The sequence below is a fragment of the Paramisgurnus dabryanus genome, chromosome 22, assembly GCF_030506205.2.
Source record: "Paramisgurnus dabryanus chromosome 22, PD_genome_1.1, whole genome shotgun sequence".
In the NCBI taxonomy this organism is placed as follows: Eukaryota; Metazoa; Chordata; class Actinopteri; order Cypriniformes; family Cobitidae; genus Paramisgurnus; species Paramisgurnus dabryanus.
In genome coordinates, this window is record NC_133358.1 from 30,773,811 (window position 1) to 30,795,496 (window position 21,686).

Here is a 21,686-nt window from a genome sequence, read left to right on the forward strand (position 1 = left end):
AAAATGTGAGTGTTTCACAATCACACCAGAAGATAAGAGTCAGAGCTGAATGTCATTTTGTATTGGAGATTTACTCTCCTCCTGAAATTCCAGCAGCAAACATTTCTGAGAAACCTCTAGACTCAGAATTGGAGCATATCCCACATATCCCAATGGTGACACTTATTATTTGCTATTATTGCTGTAACCTTAATGATATGAATCTAGATTTAATGTCTCATTTAAATTAGATTTAAGAGGAAGCAAAAAGGGTTGACCATTAACAGACTGAGCCTTGAGCCTAACAGACTGAATTGTTGACAACTTGACCAGAAAAGTGCCAAGAAACTAAAAAAGTCGTCTTGATTTCATGTTAAAGATTCTGCATTAAAGATTCAACACATGAATTGAGCACATGACATTTATTTCAGATTTTAACAATGATAGAACATTCTCAAAAAATGAAAATAACAAAATGTAAGACCTGATCTACAGGTTTACAAAACCCGTGTACCTAAATCAACCAATCAATCAATAATAATAATCTCACTCCATTTATATCTACAAGCATAAATGTCTATAATTTATTTTCATCATGAACATCTTCAACTGCACAGTGTTATTCTTTAAATTTGGCTTTTTTGTATTCAAAGGCATATGGTTTTGGTACAGCTGATCTTTCTTTGCTCTCTAGGCATCTAATGACCCACCAATACGAAGACATTATGTGAGGATGCATAGTAAGCTGAAGACATATTGCGTTGATTTTGCTATATAAAGTGAAAATCATTCATCATCGATTCAAAGAAATGTAAGCAGCCCCACTTTAAAACTAAATCCACATTATGTATATAAAACAGCAGCCAGACAGAAAGACAGACAGATATAACTTGCACATTATTAGCAAACTTGTAACAGCATCTCTAGTGATTTTCAGGTTGATTGAAGGCACTAAATGTACAGCAATGTGATGATAATCCCAAACAAGTCTGAGATTTTAGTCTTAAGTGCCTAAAAATTTAGGAAATATAATAAAGAAAAAACAACAGAAAGACATTTACAACACACCTTAACTTGACAATAAATAAACCCCTTAATAGGACACCACGTCTCCATCTTGTCTAAACAGACACACACGACTGTGCCTTATTTTGTGATATAAGTGTAGGCAGCTGAATGCTTTGTGTGTATGAGAAACACAAAGCAGATATTTAGCATAAATCTTAAGCATTCATAAAGTCGTCACTCCACTACAACACAACACAATAGTGTTTGGGGAAAAATATTATTAATACACTACAAAGGAAAACAACACAAGCCTCATTTCTATAGTGTTAGGTTTATCCTCTTGATTTGGGGTGAAATGTGTCCGAGCCGTTGCATCATGATGTTCACAAACCCTAGTAATTGTGAATATAAATGCATCACCTGACTTTATCTAGATGTCTGAAATGCTTTGTTTCAGTACAGTAGTTTATGATTGTCATGATGTTAAACAGCATAATTCAACTTAGATGCACAGCATAAAGGATGTGAGACATGCTTCCAGATATTTCAAGTAAAACTGTCAAGACTCTGTATTGAAACAGAGACTTAGTGCAAGTCCTACATACAGCTACTAGTGTTTCTTTTTTGGGGATGTTAGTGTGTAACTACATATTATATACTTTGTGTTTCAATAGAGGGCTTCACTGAAGCGGAGTCTGTAAAATGCCTCTTTCACAGAATCTTCAGTGTATTGTGAGACCGGTTCATCAGGTACTACGCTGAAAGCTTCACTCTCCGATACGTCATCCTTGATCTTGCGTTTAGTAAGAATCACAGACTCCATCCCGCTTGGTTCTGTGTGCAGGTGTCCATCCGGTCCAGTAAGGACGAGGTAACAGGCGTGACGCCCTCGCTCTAACAGAGTTGCTACACAGAAATGTAGAAAGTGATTTCCAATGTTTTTAACTTAAAATGTGCAAAATGTAAATATTTATTTTTAAAAAATGTATGTATAGAAAGAGCGAGAAGGGCAGCAAGATATATCGGATTCAGCGCATATCGCGATACACAAAAAAAAACAATGGTTTGCGATAACTGAGTCCGATATTAAATGCTTTCTCCATTTGTCACACAAATGTCTTATTAACCACCCAGCCAAATTTGAATGATAAACAAAATCGTCAAGTAAATAAAATAAGTTATCAAAATCTTGGAAGAACGGCATTCTCGATTGTGTTAGGGGCGTGGCCATGCTTATTGCATTTTATTATTAATTAAATTGATTTTAAAACTTAAAGCATTTTTGTATCACATATCGTATGTTGCATCATTTAGCAAGTTATTGTATATCACAATTTTCTTAAAAATCGCTGTGCGCGAGTTTACATCTATTCGCGTCTTTGCATTTAGTTTTCTCCGTTTGTCACACCACAGAAAAATGTGTTATTACCACCCAGCTAAATTTGAATGATGAACATAACCACCAAGTAAATAAAATAAGTTATCAAAATCTTGGATAAACAGGCAGGATTCTGTTCTCCAATGGTGGGGGCGTGTCTGCTGACTGTGCTGAAACCACACCCACTCGCGGAAACTTTCAAATACCGCTGCAACCTGAATGGATACTGGCGATTGTGTTAGGGGCGGGGCCATGCACATTGCATTTTATTATTATTCAAATAGATTTGAAAACTTAAAGCATTTTTGTATCACATATTGCATGATTTAGCAAGTTAACGTATATCAAAATTTTCTTCATTATCGTGTAGCCCTAATGCTGCGTGCACACCAAAGCAATGCATCGCAGTCCTCGCTCTAAATTACTTGCAGGAGTACTTTGTGTCATGCAAATTTTTTGCTCGAGTTGAATATTTTTTATTTGCGCAAAGATGCGTTTGAGGCGAATAATGCATTTCGCGGCAATCACACGCCCAATTTGCATCATTCGCATCGCCCCGCGTAAGTTTGCGTCTAATCGGGTCTCTGCATTGACTTTGTATTTAATCTACTGGCGCAAATAGTTAAATTCGCATTTGGTCACATTCCTCGCTCTAGATTACTCTCGGGAGTTTAACTTCGCAATAAGACAATTTTTCACTTGAGTTAATTATTTTCAACTTGCTCAAAGACGCATTTGAGGAAGCATGCCGCCATTTCGTGTCATTCGCATCGCCCAGCGCGAGTTTACATCTATTTGCGTCTTTGCATTGAGTTTGAATGTAACCTACTCATGCAAATTGTTGATTTCTTGCTTGGTGTTTACACCATAAGTGTGACATACCTTTAAAGGAGACGATGTTCTGTGCTGTATTTTTTCTTTCAAGGAGAACTTGGGAATGAAGAGGATGCAGCAGAAACGATGAATGCATCTTAATTCAATACATGCAAACAAATAAACATCAGTAAATAGATATACAGTCCATACATCTCTGAATTCACAAGTAGTCTACAAATGCAATCATTATTACTATTGCTCATACTCTTAACCTTAAATACTAAAAGCATGTTTTAAATGTGTTTGTATGTCTTACGGATTGGTCGCTGTAACTGTTTCCCCACAGCATGAACACAGAGAATGAGTTTAGCGTGAGCACAGATGCCGGATGAGGATTCGGTGTCCGGGATAACATATTGATCTCCCACAGGACTTCACCAGTGCGACCACTGAGAACCATCACCTAAAACACAAACACACCACAGCTAACCAAGCTGGGTATGTCACACAATGACATGTCTGGGTAAAGAAATAGAGGACTTACTCTTTTGGTTTCATTGCCGAGATCTTCCTCCATCATGATGTCTACTATTCGATCTTTGTCAAATTGGCCAAATGTTGGTACACTGGAAAACACACAATGAGAAGTTTACCATACAAACACCTCTCACGAGTGCGAGTTGATCTGAATGTGTAGCACACCTGAGCAGATTGCTGGTATTGGTGGTCCATGCGATCTGCAGATTGTCTGTGTGTAGCAGTGACACGTTTGATCCCGTCTGGATCAGCAGCGATGCGGCAGGCTCAACATTAACAACCTGCACACCCTTCAGAGAATCCGACCTACAGTGACCAACAGGAAAAACAGTGAATAAGGTTTGGGTCTTACACAGTCTGGTAATCTGATCTTTATTACGTTAAATAAATATTTGTACAGATAAAGAGGGATGAATCCAGTATGGGGGTTAGCTTTCTTCTCCCAGCTTTTGTCTTTTTTCAGCTTGGATTCCCAACCTGCTTTAGCTCGAGCCGCCAAACGTTGCAAGCTCAGCGCATACAGCCCGGAGTCTACAGAGAGATAGAGATGAGTTTAAAGAGTTAATCTAGATGTATGGGTTTCCATGTCAAATTCCCTAACTAAAAAGCAGTATTTCCATGACCTGTGTCTGGGATGTTGTGAGTCTGGATAATGTAATGTACACTGTGACTTTATAAAAATCTAGCTTAAATCAGGGTTCCCACACCTTAGTTAACTTCAAATTCAAGGACCTTCCAAGGGCTTTCCAGGTCCAATACCCTCAAAATCAAGGACTAAATGTGTGGACACATTTCAAATGAGAGCAAGGTTACATCGTGTTACCTTTTAGGATACGTTGTTACAGTTCCCATTCAAGGGAACTCGCGCTGCGTCACTGCGGTGACACTTTGGGGACACCTCTAGGGTTAAGTGCGCCTGAATGCGTATATCAAATTCAACCAATGGTGAGGCTTAACGACAAAGAGCCAGGAAGTATATCGCTATCTGAAATATTGCCAAAGACGGCATTTTTATGATTATCCTACACTACACAGGGAATGATATGGATTTTTTCCCAGAAAACTTCTTGCATAAAATAGATTCAACACTTTCAATGACCTGTCTCTATGTATGTATATTTTCAAAAACTTCCCAGGGCCTTGCATTTTTTCCCCAGATTCACAAACTTTCAAGGATTTCAAGGACCCGTGGGAACCCTGTTAAATGCATGAAATTAATAAACAGTGCCAGTAAACAACTGTTTAAATTTAGTCCATGAATGCTTGGATCTGAAAACGGTATTCCTGTCGTCACAAGTTAACAAGCGGATTACATATAAATGAAAACTTCAATATCAAATACACCCAGTGTTTTTTTTTTAAGAAAGATTAATAAAATATGGGAGAAATACGAGAAAATATTTAATCGGAATAATACCTGGATAGAATGGAAAAATATGGGAGAATCCTGGGAAAAACAGGAGAGTTGATAGGTATTGTGGGAACCCTGAGATTTTCTTATTAGTTACACACCTGTGAGTACGAGCAGGTATGGAGCTTCGTCGGACGTGTAAAACTGCAGATGAGCAAATACTCCATTTGTATCGATTTCCACCGTTGAGCCAATCTGTTCACCTGACTTACCCGAGAAAAACAGCAGCTCGGTCTAAAGATTATGAGAAACAAACGAGTTAGTATGAAAGTGATAAGTAATTAATTTGGATTTATTGTTTGATCCAAACCCACAATACAATATTTGCGTTGTGTGTGTGTGTGGTACCGGTATGGGAGTGAGTGATGGTACTTTAGGATTGTAGGACAGCAAGGCAAAGTCTTCAACTCCATCTCCGTTAAGATCCGGAACGCTGATCAAAGGAAGATTTGCATTCTTCACAGTCGACAACGGCTGTTGCCACATGATCGAACCTTATTGGGTGGAAAAATCACATTTCACATGCAAGGAGTGATGTATGAAATGACATTACCATGATAATGGTGGGTAGCTTGTGCATAACATATGTGACCCTGTCTGTGAAATCCAGGTTAAAGTATCAAATGATAAGTTTAGGAGCATCAAAGTTTGATTTCACATTGATTTCAATCTTCAACATGATTTTACTCAGTTAATATTAAAGGTTATATTTTTAAAGAATGCTCTTTACATTGCAGGATGATTTTAGACTTAGGGGCTATAAATGATTTTACTTGTGGTCATGCATTAGGAAAAACACATTTACAATTAATGTCCACATCTAAGTGCGTTCAGTACCATTGCATTTATCGATCGCTGTCAGATTGTTCGCATGAGCCACAAGACATACAGTTCCCTTCACTCCACACTCCACCCAATGAAATTCAGGCGCTAAAGGCCGTGTCCAAAGTGTCTTCCCATCAGTCCCGTCCACAGCCATCAAAACCAGACATGGAGGGGATAAATCTAAAAACCAAACCTTCATTGTTTTCAATGCATTCAGATTTGTTTCGACATGATGGCGAGTCAATAATAAGCATTGCATGTGCATTTGCGTCTAACCTCACCTTCACTCATGCATGTGTTGCGACTGGCTTCAGAACCTTTATACATGAAGAAGATATCCAAGACTTTGTCTTTACTGACATCCTCAACAAACAGGAAATCATACGTGGCTATAATAGAGAAACATTCAATAAGAAAACATATCTTTCCACAAGCATAGGTGGATTTAAAGAGCATCTATCTGACCTGCGCCGCCTATCGTGCTGTTCCAGGTGGGTTCGTATTTTGGCCGCACGGGGCACGGGAGGATGAATGAGAAGGCGAAGACGACGGCCAAACACAGGAACAGAGAGAGAAGAAAGATAGCTGTGCGCCATCCTGTCAGGTGTGATAAACCCAGCTTCCCCGCACAGCTTTTCTCCTTAGACACGTCCTCTTCTGCCTCTTCGCCCTTTAGAGGCTCCTCCTCAAAACCATGCCCTGATGTGTCTGTCATCTCAAACCAGCTAAACTCTGCACCACTGTAAATGCAATATCTAGTTAGTTGGTCAGTACTGAAAAGCACACCCAGACAGGGTTATCAGGACCTAGACACACAGTCATAGGACATTATATGCGTGCTAACAAATAAATGAATAAGTGGTTATGAAATATTACATTAAATTATTTATTTCAGTGCGGAGTGATACAACCAGTGTTGGGCAAGTACTCAAAAAAGTAATGAATTACTAGTTACTAATTACATTTTCAATCATGTAATTAGATTACTGTACAAATAACTCTCTCTAAAATGATTTAATTACTAATTTCTTTCTAAATCCTATTTAGTAAATGTTACAAAGATAGGCTTGAAACATACAAAAGTACATAAATTTATCTGGTCACACTTTAGGGTCCAATTCTCACTATTAACAACTTTTGCCTAAATATACTCCAGGTACATAAAACATGCATTTAAACATAATGCAATGTTTAAATGCATGTTTTTTGCACTATTGTATTAAATAAGTATTTAGTTTCATCAAAAGTAACTCTAATAAAATTACTGGAAAAATAAGAGTATTCCTTTACTTTTTCAAGGGAAAAGTAATTAATTTACAGTAATTACTTAGTAACAAGTAACACCCAACACCGCAAGAACAGAAAATAAAATATCTCGAACAAAAGCCAATTTTACAGTTTAAAAGTTTCATAATTTTCTTTTAATCAGTCAAGTATTCCAGAAAGCCTTGTAATGATTTTGCTTTAAATATTTATTTTCTATTCATCATTTAAAAAAATTTACACATGAATCTTCACTTAAACTCACACGTTATTCAGATTTAAAATGTACTTCATGTTAATATGTACAGTATATCAGAGTAATTTTTGTCTTGTTGTCAGATTTAATCTATTCAATAGTGGTTTGTATTTAAATCCAGTATCCAGTAATAAATTGACTAAATAATAAATACAATTTAGTGTTGATTAATTACTATCTAAAGCTTGTCACTAAATGAAAGGTAACCTATTGTTCTACACTAGTCAACATTTGAAGTGGATCATCAAAGTTGTCCTTAGACAAGAATGCGTATTGTTCAAAATTTGAAGACAACTTTTTAAAAAGTTTTCATTCACTTCAAATGTTGACTAGTATAGTTGACAAGTCCCTCCTACCTGAGTTTAAACCTGTCAAAGTCCTGAAGCCCTGGTCCAAAATCTAGTGTAGCGTATCTAGTCACAAACACACAACAAATCCTGTTTCTTTAACAGTCCAGGGTGTTCTGTGTGTGTGTGTGTGATCAGAACTGTTGTCAAAAAACCTAACAAAAGCAACAACAAAGGTCATGCTGCAGCAAGCTGGTTTAACTAAAGAGAGACAGAGAAAGCAGGGTGACAAACAAAAAAGACCCCTGTCTGGAAACATTTCACCTAACTTACAGAAACACTTTATAAACTATAAACATATACAAATGTGCATTAAAACACCATCTTACTATTGTTATTTTACTCCCATACTGACACAAATAAGACAGGTACGTTGCACACTGACTAACTTGGAGAGAAGTGATTTTCAAGTCACTAACTAAATACAGCTTAAACAGGAGACAACTAGCTTAACCTAACTCTTAAAATGAATTAGGTGAATTAACATGTTTGTTCCCTGTAGCGACAGAAATAATGATTGTTATTTTAAGTTTAGAGTTTTAAAAGATTGAAAGCTGATTTTATTTAACTTTAATTAGCCACATTTACTAGCTCAGCAAACGGACACTCGTTTTTTTTCCCGAAAACCACAACTCCGTTAAAAACAAACCTGGTGAGTGACAGATCCTGCTGTACTTTCCTTTAGGCTTTGCTGGTTTTTCAACAACACTTCCGCGTACGGCAGCCTGTCAGGGACAAATAGAGCTTCAGTAAATCTCATGTAATGCATTCAAATTGTGGAACAAATAAATTATCCCTATTACTTAATTACATCAAAGTAACACTCCGGTAATAATACTATTGTTGTGTTGTACTGTTGTCAAGTTTTATAAAATAAAACAATTTAATTTAGCTTTAAATACAAATTTAAAATGAGCATGTTTACAGTGAAATAGCTTTCAGTTTATATTTAAACTTTATGTTGTTTGTTTGTGAATCCCCAGACCTGCTAATTGTTAAAAATACGTATAATTCTTTATTAATATAATAATAATAAAAACACTGTTTTGTGTATTTATTTTGGCCCATAATGAGATGTGTCAGCCAGTCATTTTTAATCCGAAGGATGAAGCCTCCGGAGGTCGCATATGCAGGCTGCATACGTCATCAAGCCCTGTTTATTTTTTTGTTAAATGAGCATTACATTTGCAAGTTATAAGCATATTACAACAATTTACAATTAACTAAGAATAATAGTCTATTTAATAATTATTAATATTCTGAAATAAGTGTTGGTGACGTACGCAGCCTTTAAATGTTTAAATGTGATCTCTTGTCAGAATGAGAAACGAAGTACGGTTTTGTTTATAAATGACACGCCCCTTTTACAGTGACGCGGCGGCGCACTCTGATTGGCCCCCAGCCCATTTGAGTTCGATTCCTCACTCGGTGAGTGAAGAGGGAGACGGTGGTTATCGCCGATGATTTAAATTGTGTTTTTATGGTAAAATCATAATTCTTGTTCAAAAAACGAGTTAGCAGTGGCAAGATGTCGGCCCAGGCTCAGATGAGAGCTCTGTTGGATCAGCTGATGGGAACGTCGAGGGATGGTGAGTGCAAACGGCTCTGAAAGGATTTCTGTAGGCCTCTCGCTCAGATTAAACCCCAATCACATTATAACAAGCAAAACGTAAATAAATAGAGATTTAGTTATTTAGGACCTTAAGATTATCTGAACAAAGATTATAAATGCCTCAGTTTAATGTTTGTGTCCATGCAAGGGGAACGTGGTGACGTTACAGTCGCGTGTGCTAAGCTAATGCTAATAGAGCAGCATCAGGGCCTTTTCAGTGACATGCTGCTTTCATTTAGTCATTTATTTTGTCTTTAGCAGACATTTTACGTAGTTTTTGGTCTGAAATGACTTCTGGTTTAACTGTAAGGACAGTCTAGTTTGAAGTAATCTAGGGTTAAATCCTTTTCGAGCTCAGATATTTAAATTGAAAAATCTACTAACTTGTACATTTTGAAAGAGAGGCTCATTTATAAAAGTTTGATTTTAGATAGAAGGGATTTTTACTGTCATTTCCAAAGAAGTATGCCTTATGTAGTGCTGTCAAGCGATTAATCGCCTACAAAATAAAAGTAGGTGTTTGCATAATGTGTGTGTAAATATTATGTATATAAATAAATACACACAAATACATGCATACATTTAAGAATTTTTATAAGTGTGTGTATATATATATATATATATATATATATATATATATATATATATATATATATATATATATATATATATATATATAAAATGTATAATGTATAAATAAAAGAGATACACACATGTAAATGCATACATGAATGTGTATTTATATATACTTATACATAATAATTACATACAGGACATACACATATATTTTGTATGCGATTAATCGTTTGACAGCCCTAAATATTTTATTATTATTATTATTATTATTAGTGTTTTGTAAATAGTGTTATTATTGCCAATAGTATTAGCATTGTATAAACTTTTATAATTGGTTGATATTGTTTCCCCAACATTGGATGCAAACATTAATTCTGGAGGATTTAGATTCAGAGTTAGAGTTTTGATCATAGTTCAAATAGAGACGATTTTGCTTATGATGGGACATGATGTGCACATACGCTTATGTTGAATGGAGTTGTACTGGCTGTAAGAAATCTCACCCTCCGTGTGAATGAAGAGACTGTCTGTGTGTTTGCTGAGATGAATTCATATGCTTCCCGTACATTTGTTTCATACAGACTGAACAATTGTGGCCCCTTTATTCTATTCATTAAGGTTCAGTGTATCTTTGCCAGCCTACATCTGCAAGGGAGTTGCAGAAAATCCTCATGTTCATCGAGCCGTGAGTCACCAATGCTTTTTAAAGCTGTTATGAATATGAAAACGAAACAATACTGTTTGCTTTCCAGCAGTAACTGTTTGACACAACACGCTAGTTGGTAACGTAAGAGTGAGAAGAGAGGATACGAAGGTTCTGCCCAGGTCGGCTGTAGAAACACTGAAGCTCTGCATTAGCAGCTTTCCTCAAATCTCACACAGTTGACTAAAATTAAAAGGAAAGAAAAAGCAAATTCCTCCGCCGACGTCTTCACTTTTGCTCTTGTGTATCATTCCCAACTTCCTCATTACAGGTTTGGGCAAGAAAAGGTTTTCCCTTTAAACTTTTAGAGGCTTGGACCGCAGGATGGGGTACTGAATGGGAGAGATCTCGCAGTGTGTATAAATTAACCTTTTACTTTAGTTTTGGATTTCTTTCATTTGATTTTTTTGTAATCAGCATCTTGTATTGGTTGCTCATGTACATTAGATTATCCAACACTTCTGTTCACCAGTCCTTTCTAACATATGGCTGTTATTTTGTATATCTTTTTGCTCTGGTGATTTATAAATATATAAATTAGGGCTGGGTGATAAATTAAATATTTATGGTTTACTGTCTCTTTCATTAGGAACAACAAATTTAAAGGAAAACGCCACAGTTTTTCAATATTTTACTATGTTCTCACCTCAACTTAGACAAATTAATACATACCTATCTTTTTTCAATGCATGCACTTAATATTTGTACAGCACCTCGTGAATGTGTTGGCTTTTAGCCTAGCCCCATTCATTTCTTAGGATCCAAACAGGGATCAATTTATAATCCACCAAACACTTCCATGTTTTCCCTATTTAAAGACCGTTACATAAGTAGTTACACGAGTAAGTATGGTGGCACAACACTTTTGTTTGGAGCTAGGAATGAATGGGGCTAGGCTAAATGCTAACACATTCAAGAAGCGCTGTACAAAGATTAAAAGTGCATGCATTGGAAAAAGATAGATGTGCATTAATTCATCCGAGTTGAGGTAAAATATTGAAAAATTGTGGTGTTTTCCTTTAAGCAACATAAAGATTTACTGGCCAATGCAGATATAATTCAATATCGGCCACTTCAAAATATTTGTCTATTACTAATGTGCTTTTTATTTGGCCAATAAGTTGCCTAAAGAATGTGCCATTTGACTAGTTTAAGTTAAATCTTCAATTCTGAAATGTTAATGATGTCTGTGTTGTCTTTACATAAACATTAAGCACCCATTTGACTAAGTATTTTCTGTATAGGTAGGTAAATATTGCTGTATTACCATGTAATATGATGTGGCCTATAAATACAATTTTCCATGTTTTCCAGATTTAAGCAAATCTATTGTCTATTAAATATTAGTTTTAAGATATCACCCAGCTCTAATGCATTCACAAAATTTTAAAAAAGTACTCACAGTTTATATACAACAAATAGGGATTATCTCAATGAATAAACCTACAGTACAGTACATAAGCTGGTCTAGGATCAGTTTTAGTCACTTAATTTTTAAGCACGCTTATTAAAGAGCCAGTTAAATATGATCATGCACTCACAAGATAGTTTTGTTTAATTTCTTGTGTATTTTAATTAAAGACTGTATGCAGATTATATTCATCTAAAAACACTGTCTTAACTCAATATTTCTGAGATCTCATGATTTTATTACTGGAACAGGCAGAACTCTGAACCTTGGCCGCTATATTAAGTGTGTAGCGCCGCTGTGTGTGTGTGAGAGACACACAGAAGTGTGTGTGTTTGTGTTATCTCATTCAATGTCAACTATGTGCTTTGTCCTTGCAGGCGATGAATCGAGACAGCGAGTTAAATTCACAGACGAACGCGTCTGCAAATCTCATCTACTTGACTGCTGCCCGCATGACATCCTCTCTGGAACAGTAAGGAAGATGTTTGCACTAAATTTTATAAATATGCAGCACTTCCGAATACATGTGTATGTGTTATTGAGCTGCCTGGTTTTTCTGTGTGTTTCAGCGTATGGACCTTGGCGAATGCTCTAAGATACACGACCTAGCGCTGAGAGCAGATTATGAGATCGCCTCTAAAGAGAGAGATCTGTTCTTTGAGCTGGACGTAAGTGCCATCATTTATAGTCATCTTTCTTGACGTGAAAGATGGAGAGTCTCAATATTGTCGTGACTTTGTTTTGTGCAGGCGGTCGATCACCTGGAGACTTTTATTGCTGATTGTGACCGCAGGACTGAGTTGGCAAAGAAACGTCTCGCCGAGACACAAGAAGAGATCAGCGCTGAGGTCGCTGCAAAGGTGAGAGTTGTGCCTGTGAGGACAATACAAAATGTCAACCTATTAAGATTTTGGCAGTATCTTCCATTTTACAGCTCACCCAATCATAACGCTGCTCACTCTAAGTATGTGTATGAGCTATGGAGAAATTATTCGTCTCATTTTTATTGTGTGTGGTTTGTCAGGCTGAGAAAGTTCACGAGTTAAACGAGGAGATCGGGAAGCTCTTGGCTAAAGCCGAGCAGCTCGGCGCAGAAGGAAATGTGGACGAGGCCCAGAAACTTTTGCAGGAGGTGGAGAAAGTCAGAACTAGGAAGAAGGATGCAGAGGTTAGTTATTTTTTTTATGCATTAAAGACCCCTTAACGTATTTTGCAACCGTAAAAATGTATGTGTCTTATGTGCAGGAGGAGTACAGGAACTCCATGCCCGCCTCCAGTTTCCAGCAGCAGAAGTTGCGTGTTTGCGAGGTGTGCTCCGCTTACCTGGGGCTTCACGACAATGATCGACGTCTTGCTGACCACTTCGGTGGCAAACTTCACCTGGGCTTCATCCAGATCAGAGAGAAGCTGGAACAACTGAAGGTAAAGGACCGCTTGTTTCAGATCAGCGTTATTTCAATTCAACATCTGCTAAAATATTAACGTTTCTCTTTTATTTCTCTTCAGAAAACTGTGCTGGAGAAACAAGAGAAACGAAACCAGGAGCGACTGCGGAGAAGAGAAGAAAGGGAAAAAGAGGAGAAAATGAAAAAGAAGTGAGAGGGCTTACAAAATACTAACGATTAACGCTAAGTCGTGGGACTGTTGAGCCATATTTCCAAAATAACATAACATCTAAAGTTTCTCTTTGTAGGACGAGGTCACGGAGCAGAGAACGCAAAAGGTCTGTTCCTTAATTTCACTTAAAATATCAACTTTAAGAGCTGGTTTACCTAAAAATAATGTTGTTTCAACATGTATAAATTTCATTTTTGTGTGAATTATATCTTTAATTTTTCTGCTACAAGGACATTGTCTTTATACTGGGTAGACGTTTTGTTGGAATACAAATGACTGGAAGGATCTCTCATTTACATTTAGTAATTAAACTAACGCTTTATTCAAAACAACTTGCAAATGAGGAGCGCTGTGGGAGGTTTGCATACAAGAAGAGAAAATCATCTGCAGTATCACACAACTAATTTTCAAGGAAAAAAACTAGATTGGATCAATAAAGGAGTAATAATGCAGACAAATTGAAATGATTTTCCCCTGATTCCATTTTTTTTTCTCGTTCATCTGTAGGTCTCGTTCCCGTGAGCGTGATCGAGAGCGCAGACGCAGGCGTTCCCGCTCCGCATCGAAGGAGCGTCGCAGGTCCCGCTCTCGCTCCAGAGACCGCGAGAGACGCCGGAGGCACAGATCTCGCTCCAGATCTCGATCACGCCACAGCCGAGAGCATTCACACAAGTGAGCTTTTTTTCGAATGCCTATTTGATTTTAATGATTTTAAATCCCTTTGAAATTTTGTGAATATTAGTCATCTTGAAGTTAAATGCTTCTGTTCTTTCAACTGTATTAAATTAGGGGCTCACCTGCCTACTTCAGTGAATTACTTAAATGATGAGTAGCTTATAACTCTGAAAGCTAAGGTTTTGTAATGTTGAAGTTGTTCCAAAACACACCACAACAACATATTGTAAACTTATTGAAGTCTCAAAGCTTCAGAAAATGCATTGCATATTCACAAAGACACACTATCCTATTTTCCCTGTATTAACTATGCGTTTGTGTATTAGATCTTCACGGGACCGCGATCGTGAGAGGGACAGCAAGCACAGTTCATCTGAGCGGAGGTCGGATGGGCTTAACGGCAGGACAGATTCCCGGCGCCATGATGACAGAGAGGCCGGAGAGATCTGATTCATCTCATTCTATTACTACAAACACTCGTTGCTCGCTAATGTTAAACACGTTTTTATTTATCACATTGAGCTTTGTCTGTAGAAAACTGCCCATGTTATTTTTCCTCAATCATTGTTGTCTTTGATATTTCGGTCCAATGAGATTTAGTCTGACTGTACAGTGAATGAAGTGTTGTGTGACTGGATTGAGTTTTTGTTTTTCCGTTTGCACAACTACATATTTTTGTTATTTTGCCTTTGTGTCGCTTTTTAGGGATTGGGTTTTCATTTTCTGACCGTTTGTCCTGAATGGATGTGGGCATGTTTTGCAGGTACCGCATTTTAGTTTTTAACCACCATCAGAACAGCGTTCAGTGCCCTGTCCTTGAATATAGCTGCAGTATTTCCCTTACAGAGAGACTGACCTAACACAAGTAGAAATGTAACAAATATAAAGAGATCTTTCACTGCATTTTGTTTCAGATTTCCGATGTCTTTTCTAATGCTGTTTTGAGTCATGTTGTCCAAAGTGCATTAAATGGTTTTATGAATTTAAATGGTATTTGGAGGGTCTTTACTGAGAGCTTTCACTTTTAAGCAAAATACTAGTGTATAAAGTTTTTTTTTGCCTGGCATTTATTCCCTTTAGCCATACGACATTGTATTGGGTTGTAAAGCACATGAAAACCTTTATTATTAGATTTGAGAAAATGCATAAACACTCCGTTACCATGTGTTTTTCAAATGCTGGATCTTCCATCTGTATCCAATGTCAATATTTGAGTAATATTAACAATGTTAAGCTATTTTGAATTTCTATAGATGGTTTCAGCAGGAACAACGTAAACAAGCGTAACTTCTAGGAACCTTTGCAAAGAATCAATTAACAACAAAGTCTTTTTAGAGTAGTTTATTTCTAAAAACAAGCTAAATAAATAGGTATATTAACCTAGTAATGTTATCTCAGTGAAGTTTTTGATACGCTTTAGCCATGATTTGAACTATGTGAAATTAATGTATACATTGTTTAATACAGATGGCTGCCAAACCTCCCCTTGTCTCTAGGAAACCAAAATATTTATTTACAAGGTTTACATTACAAGGTATTTTTTCCAGAGTACAGTTCAGGGCTGCCAATTTTTGAGTTAAGCTTGGAAACTTTTCCTCGGGGTTGGCATCATGGAGTGGTTATTCAATTTTAATACTTTCTAAATTATAATTAAAGATTATAATTATTATGCAAGTTGTTTACTAAGGTAACCATGTGCCAAGCAACTTATTTACTATTTTTTGATTAATTTATCTATGTATTAAATCATGAATTAAAAAGTTTTAAAATGGTCTATTTATTAAATTAATTAAATTAAAATAAAAAAGATTTCAAATTCACAGTTTTAAATATTTAAAATGTTAAAGCATGAATTTAAGAAACTTTTAAATCTGTCTTATTAATTTGTTAATTTAAAAGTGTTCAATTTTTATAATTGAATTATTATTAAATTGATTTATTTCATTTAATTTATGCTAAATAACTTCAAATTTAAAATAAAATTGTAGGAAAAACACAACTTTAAATTTTTTTATATACAGAAATTGTTTATTAAATAAATACATGTCTATGAAAATGTATCTTTTGTAGCATATCAATTTAGAGTATATTTGGTAAAAAAAAAAATAGTATCGAACCAGTTTTACCAGTTTTTCACATATTAATTGTAAAAACACCCATTAGATCAGTTTAACAGGAATACTGTGTGTACTATATGTACACGTACCCTCTTCTATACGTTACATTATTAATACGCTTGCTCGTAAAGTTTATTCATAACAATTTTTCTGTGTTTTCCCCCTGCTTCTATTAATGTAAAGCTGCTTTGAAACAATTACCAATTGTGAAAAGCGCTATATAAATAAAATTGAATGTATATACTTTGCAGACACTTTCTTTCAAAGTTACTAAGGGGTGGTTTCCCAGACAGGGATTAGACTGTAGATTAAAATAAATGTAAGAGCTGTCCAAACTGAAAACTACTTGAACTGACATATCTTAAAATACATCAATGCCCTTTGTTTTGCCTCAAAATGCACAAAAAGTCATGTTTGTAGTACACTCTAAAAAACAAACGGTGCTATATAGCACCAAAACAGTTGCTTTGGATCGTAACGATAGAAGAACCATTTTTAGTGCCATATAGCACCGGTGAAGAACCAGTGAAGCACCAGTGAAGCACCTGTGTAGAACCATATAGTGCTATGTAGAACCATATGTGGTGCTATATGGCCCCTATATGGTTCTACACTGGTGCTTCACTGGTGCTTCACTGGTGCTTCACTGGTTCTTCACCGGTGCTATATGGCACTAAAATGGTTCTTCTATCGTTACGATCCAAAGCAATTGTTTTGGTGCTATATAGCACCGTTTGTTTTTTTAGAGTGTAAGCCATGTTTGTTAAAACTAGTTATATTTCCTAATTAAACTAAGACCTAGTTCTGGCTTAAGATAATCCCTGCCCGGGAAACCACCCCAAAAGTAACTTCAAGTCAAAAAGTAGATTTAAATGTTTAAAAATACAATTAGCATATTTTTTCAGAGATGTCTGCTTTGAGGTTAATTTTTGACCCCAAACATATTAGGAGGGTTAAGTGGTGAACATGCTAATTATATACAGATAAAGGTAATGACATCCAATACTCCAATGATTTATAAGTAAGCTAAATAAAAAGTCTTCAATAAATCCCAAAACTTAAATAAAACTACAAATAAGAAAAAAATACAAACAGAAAATAAACACAAACTGATCATAGAATGTTTGTATATTCTATAACTATGACATCATAATAGAGAGTTAAATGAACTATGTCACTACAGACTTTACTATAGAGAGTTTAGATTGAGTCAATAAGTTCAGTTAGTGTCAGCAAAATGGAGAATGAAATAAATTTTACAGCTTTTAGCGTCTTTGATGAAGTGCGTTTGGAGGGCGAGCACACTGATGCGATCATCAGGGTGAAAGACACAGAGTTTAAAGTGCATAAGATCATTTTATGTGGCTGCAGCCCATATTTTAGGTGAGGACAGACATTTAAACACACAAATGCATTTGGGAAAAACTTTATTATTTAATATGATTGAACTGTTTGTTTATCTGTAACAAGTTTGTCACCATTAAAATTCCTCCACAGGGCACTTTTCTCTACCAAGTGGTCCAATGGTCAACATTTCTATGAGATATCAGATGTGTCTCCACAGATAATGTCCCTTATTATTCAACACGCATACACAAGATCCGTTCCCATCACTGAAGAAAATGTCCAGGAGCTCCTGGTGGTGGCGGACAGGATTTTAATAAAGGATCTGGTAGACGCCTGTTGTGGGTTTCTGGAGTCGCAGTTATGCCCAGAAAACTGCATTGGCATCTTTATGTTTACCGAGCATTTCCAGTCTTGCTCCAAACTTCACGAAAAAGCAATGTTTTACATCCTGGAGCACTTTAAGAACGTGGTGGTTTTGTCTCAAGAACTTCAGGAGCTTCCACTAAAACATCTCGAGGAGTTCATTGGACAGGATGAGTTAAACATTCAAGAGGAGGAGATTGTTTTCGAAGCCATCCTGCGCTGGATTGAGCACGACCCTCAAGAGAGAAAAATACACATCGCCACACTTCTGCCAAAGGTAAGACATTGTTACTACTATACGAGCATCAAGCTTTAAGCAAACCGTCTCGCTTTTGTTTCAGGTTCGGATGGGGTTGATGACATCGGATTATTACGAAAATAACGTGAAGAGCAATCCACTAGTAACAGATAATGAATTCTGCTCACATGTCATCGACAGTGCAACAAAGGCCCTGTATAACCTTAACATATCTGAACTCTCCAGCCAATACCTTCGTAAACAGCTTATGCGCCCGCGTCTGCCTCCAACAGTGTTGCTGGCGATCGGAGGATGGAGCACTGGTGGTCCAACCAATAAGATCGAGGCATATGATGTTAGGGCAGACTGCTGGGTTAATCTAACCCCAGAGGTCGATACACCCAAAGCCTATCATGGCACAGTTGTCTTGGACGGCTTTGTCTACTGCATCGGCGGCTTCGATGGTGTGAATTATTTCAACAGCGTCAGGAAATTTGATATCACCAATCAGACATGGCATGAGGTGGGTATTGTTGGTCTTTTATGTATAAGTAAAGTTGGATTTGAAACACAGTCATGTTACGCAGGAGACATAAGCAGATAAAACTGTATATGTGTGTTGTAGGTGGCTCCAATGTATGAGCGGCGTTGCTATGTAAGCGTTACTGTTTTGGACGGTCACATATATGCCATGGGTGGCTACGATGGAAATATACGGTTGAACTCAGCCGAACGGTATGACCCAAAGACCAACCAGTGGAGTCACATAGCATCCATGAACGAACACCGTAGTGATGCTGCCGCCGTAACTCTACATGGCAAAGTAAGACATGCACCAAAGATGTACTTCTTCAAAAGAGATTTTGGTCTAATATTGAGACACTTACTTCTGAATGGCATTCAGTGATTTTAAGGGCAAGCTGAAATCTATTATGTATTCTGTGTTTGTGTGGCAGGTGTATATCTGTGGAGGGTTTTCTGGCAATGACTGTCACTTCACAGCAGAAGTCTTCGATCCCAAGACCAACCAGTGGAGTTTCATCGCCCCAATGATGAACCGCCGCAGTGGTCTCGGTGTGATCTCATATGGGAATCGAGTTTATGCTGTGAGTCTTATCTGTTGCACATATTATAGACTGCACACAGGAAGATATTTATAAATGAATGCATGAAACAATATGGTTTATGTTATTTGTGTATCTAAATCCCTATTTATTGTTTGCAGGTTGGTGGTTTTGATGGCGCTGATCGTTTGCGTAGTGTAGAGCGTTACAACCCTGACACAGATAGTTGGCGGGCCATTGAACCAATGATAACGCCGCGAAGCAACTTTGGCCTTGAGGTAAGACGTGTCTAAAGACTTCTCTGCGGTCTGCTGTGTTTCTGAACCTGAGCTGAGATTTTTACCTGATTTCTCCAGGTGCTGGAAGATCGGATCTACGCTGTTGGAGGCTTTAATGGATCAAGCACCACTGATAATGTGGAGTGTTTCAACTGGGAGACAAATTACTGGTAACATACACAAACACTAGAGATGATCTAGCTTGATGTGATGCCTTGAAAGACCAAATTTTTTGTCTTTGACTTCATTTGTGCAAATGTCAATTATACTTTTTTCTTTTTTGGTGCACACAGGTATGAGGTATGTGACATGACAATAAGCCGCAGTGCTCTGAGTTGCTGTATATTATCAGGGTTACCTGAAGTGATCAAGTACACCGCCAATCGGGACTCACTTCCGACAGGAGTCTGTCAGTGATTGACCCAGCATCGGCAATGGACAGAAATATTTCGCCATCAATGATGTGCTGAAGGACAAAAATAAATGCATTAAAAAGAGGACACATGTTATAAATACGAATCTTTTTAGGGATGATGTGCTATGGTGGTTTAAGGTCATGGTGGATCATCAGATGGTTACGAGTTCAAACACTGACTGCTGTTTGAAATAAGTTTAGTGTAAAAGATTTTGGATCACTTTTTTAAAATCATGTCTGAATCAGATGGTCAACAAGCCAAAGCAATGCTTTTAAAACTCTCAATGCCAGACACCATGAAATGTGTTAAAATTGAGAAATATTGATAATCTTGTTACCTTAATTTATGTGATTTGGGAAATACAGGTACAGTTTTGAAATTGAGATTTATACATCATCTGAAAGCTGAATAAATAAGCCTTCCACTGACGTATGGTTTGTTGGTAATATTTGGCCCAGATCACAATGTTATCACTTGATTGAATGGGCATTATCAGTGGTTATCAGCCCATAGATTAGAGTCAGAGGCTGTTACCATCCATCCAAATGGTTAATCCAGGTCTGCCAGTTTTTGAGTTAGGTTTGGAGTGAGATTCAGGGGTGCTTAGAAGGTTGGCATCTTGTATTGGTTATTAAATTATTACTATTATTTACAAAATATATAACTGCAGATGATGTGCATGTCAAGACCATATAATTATATTCTGTTTATAAATATATTATTGTTTATGTTAAATATCCAATGGTTTTACTCTCTTTTATTAAAAACTGTCACAGCAAACCTCATGAGTCATGCAGGCTTGTACACCCTACTGAAAAATCCAGCTAAGACCAGCATAAACTGGTGAGCTGGTTTTAGCTAGTCTCCCAGCTTGGTTTTAGGTGGTTTTGCTGGTGTAAAAAAGCTGGTCTAGCTGTGTTTTGGTCACTTTTTAAGCTGGTCTAGCTGGACTTAGCTGGTCAGGGTGGAAGACCAGCTGATCCAGCTTGACCAGCTTTGCCAGGCTGAGAAAATCTGCTTAAACCAGCTACTGCCAACTTAAACCAGCTACCAGCTTATGCTGGTCTTAGCTGGATTTTTCAGTAGGGCAAACATTACAGGGTATGAATACTTATTAATGACGGGTACTTAAATTTGCAGTTTTCTTAGGGTGTCTGTGTGCTTTTCATCCAGACCTTGACGCTTTCTGTGATCGACTTTATGTGGTGCTGCGCTGCGTGGTATGCTGATAAGTATCGCGAGAGCAATGTAAAGGCGGGCCATTTTGTTACATGTCGACTTGCTCTCGCGATACTCTGACGTAATAAACGCAATCGTTCTGTGCAGCGTTGCATAAAGTGAAACGCCCTTTGAGCCTTAATCGACCAGCAACATGAGAAAGTGGAGGTACGCTTGGAAGCCTTAAAATATTAAAGTGCCAGTAGCTACTTACATCGCATGTTGCTCTTT

At 37.1% G+C, this 21,686-nt stretch overlaps 3 protein-coding genes across 6 annotated transcripts; 2 read left to right on the forward strand and 1 right to left on the reverse strand.

The window, feature by feature from the left end:
• Positions 1–386: 386 nt before the first annotated feature.
• Positions 387–8,568, reverse strand: fam234a (family with sequence similarity 234 member A). Of its 2 annotated transcripts, XM_065258841.2 has the most exons (13): positions 8,470–8,490; positions 7,830–7,975; positions 6,420–6,694; positions 6,236–6,343; positions 5,967–6,134; positions 5,478–5,623; positions 5,231–5,363; positions 4,117–4,249; positions 3,884–4,024; positions 3,726–3,807; positions 3,498–3,644; positions 3,248–3,335; positions 387–1,893 (listed from the first exon to the last, which is right to left on the reverse strand). In XM_065258841.2, the coding sequence occupies exons 3-13, from the start codon at positions 6,667–6,669 to the stop codon at positions 1,655–1,657; spliced, it is 1,635 nt and encodes a 544-aa protein (XP_065114913.1). In that variant the 5' UTR covers positions 6,670–6,694; positions 7,830–7,975; positions 8,470–8,490; the 3' UTR covers positions 387–1,654. The 2 variants fall into 2 exon arrangements, with proteins under 2 accessions (XP_065114913.1, XP_065114912.1); XM_065258840.1 differs by lacking the exon at positions 7,830–7,975 and having other exon boundaries at positions 8,470–8,568.
• Positions 8,569–9,209: 641 nt separating this feature from the next.
• Positions 9,210–15,402, forward strand: luc7l (LUC7-like (S. cerevisiae)). Of its 3 annotated transcripts, XM_065258857.2 has the most exons (12): positions 9,348–9,409; positions 10,627–10,693; positions 10,983–11,064; positions 12,500–12,594; positions 12,692–12,790; positions 12,872–12,982; positions 13,147–13,290; positions 13,368–13,544; positions 13,629–13,717; positions 13,816–13,845; positions 14,247–14,411; positions 14,741–15,402. In XM_065258857.2, the coding sequence occupies exons 5-12, from the start codon at positions 12,695–12,697 to the stop codon at positions 14,862–14,864; spliced, it is 936 nt and encodes a 311-aa protein (XP_065114929.1). In that variant the 5' UTR covers positions 9,348–9,409; positions 10,627–10,693; positions 10,983–11,064; positions 12,500–12,594; positions 12,692–12,694; the 3' UTR covers positions 14,865–15,402. The 3 variants fall into 3 exon arrangements, with proteins under 3 accessions (XP_065114928.1, XP_065114927.1, XP_065114929.1); XM_065258855.1 differs by lacking the exon at positions 10,983–11,064 and having other exon boundaries at positions 9,257–9,409; XM_065258856.2 differs by lacking the exons at positions 10,627–10,693; positions 10,983–11,064 and having other exon boundaries at positions 9,210–9,409.
• Positions 15,403–17,703: 2,301 nt separating this feature from the next.
• On the forward strand, positions 17,704–20,318 carry LOC135740486 (kelch-like protein 10). The gene is made up of 8 exons (XM_065258873.1): positions 17,704–17,914; positions 18,029–18,518; positions 18,559–19,002; positions 19,105–19,302; positions 19,436–19,585; positions 19,705–19,821; positions 19,900–19,991; positions 20,115–20,318. Exons 1-8 carry the CDS (start codon positions 17,769–17,771, stop codon positions 20,236–20,238), a joined length of 1,761 nt encoding a protein of 586 aa, XP_065114945.1. The 5' UTR covers positions 17,704–17,768; the 3' UTR covers positions 20,239–20,318.
• Positions 20,319–21,686: the final 1,368 nt, after the last annotated feature.

Bases quoted from the DNA above. Each gene is read 5' to 3' on its own strand.
- fam234a (XM_065258840.1), bottom strand. From the start codon at position 6,669: ATGACAGACACATCAGGGCATGGTTTTGAGGAGGAGCCTCTAAAGGGC. The intron at 4,250-5,230 runs GTGTGTAACTAA...ATCTCTCTGTAG, and splicing joins ATACCTGCTCGTACTCACAG to ACTCCGGGCTGTATGCGCTG. The intron at 3,645-3,725 runs GTAAGTCCTCTA...TTTGTGTTTTAG, and splicing joins TCGGCAATGAAACCAAAAGA to GTGATGGTTCTCAGTGGTCG.
- luc7l (XM_065258855.1), top strand. The intron at 10,694-12,499 runs GTGAGTCACCAA...TTGTCCTTGCAG, and splicing joins ATCCTCATGTTCATCGAGCC to GCGATGAATCGAGACAGCGA. The intron at 12,983-13,146 runs GTGAGAGTTGTG...GTGGTTTGTCAG, and splicing joins GCGCTGAGGTCGCTGCAAAG to GCTGAGAAAGTTCACGAGTT.
- LOC135740486 (XM_065258873.1), top strand. From the start codon at position 17,769: ATGGAGAATGAAATAAATTTTACAGCTTTTAGCGTCTTTGATGAAGTG. The intron at 18,519-18,558 runs GTAAGACATTGT...TCAAGCTTTAAG, and splicing joins TCGCCACACTTCTGCCAAAG to CAAACCGTCTCGCTTTTGTT. The intron at 19,992-20,114 runs GTAACATACACA...TGGTGCACACAG, and splicing joins AACTGGGAGACAAATTACTG to GTATGAGGTATGTGACATGA.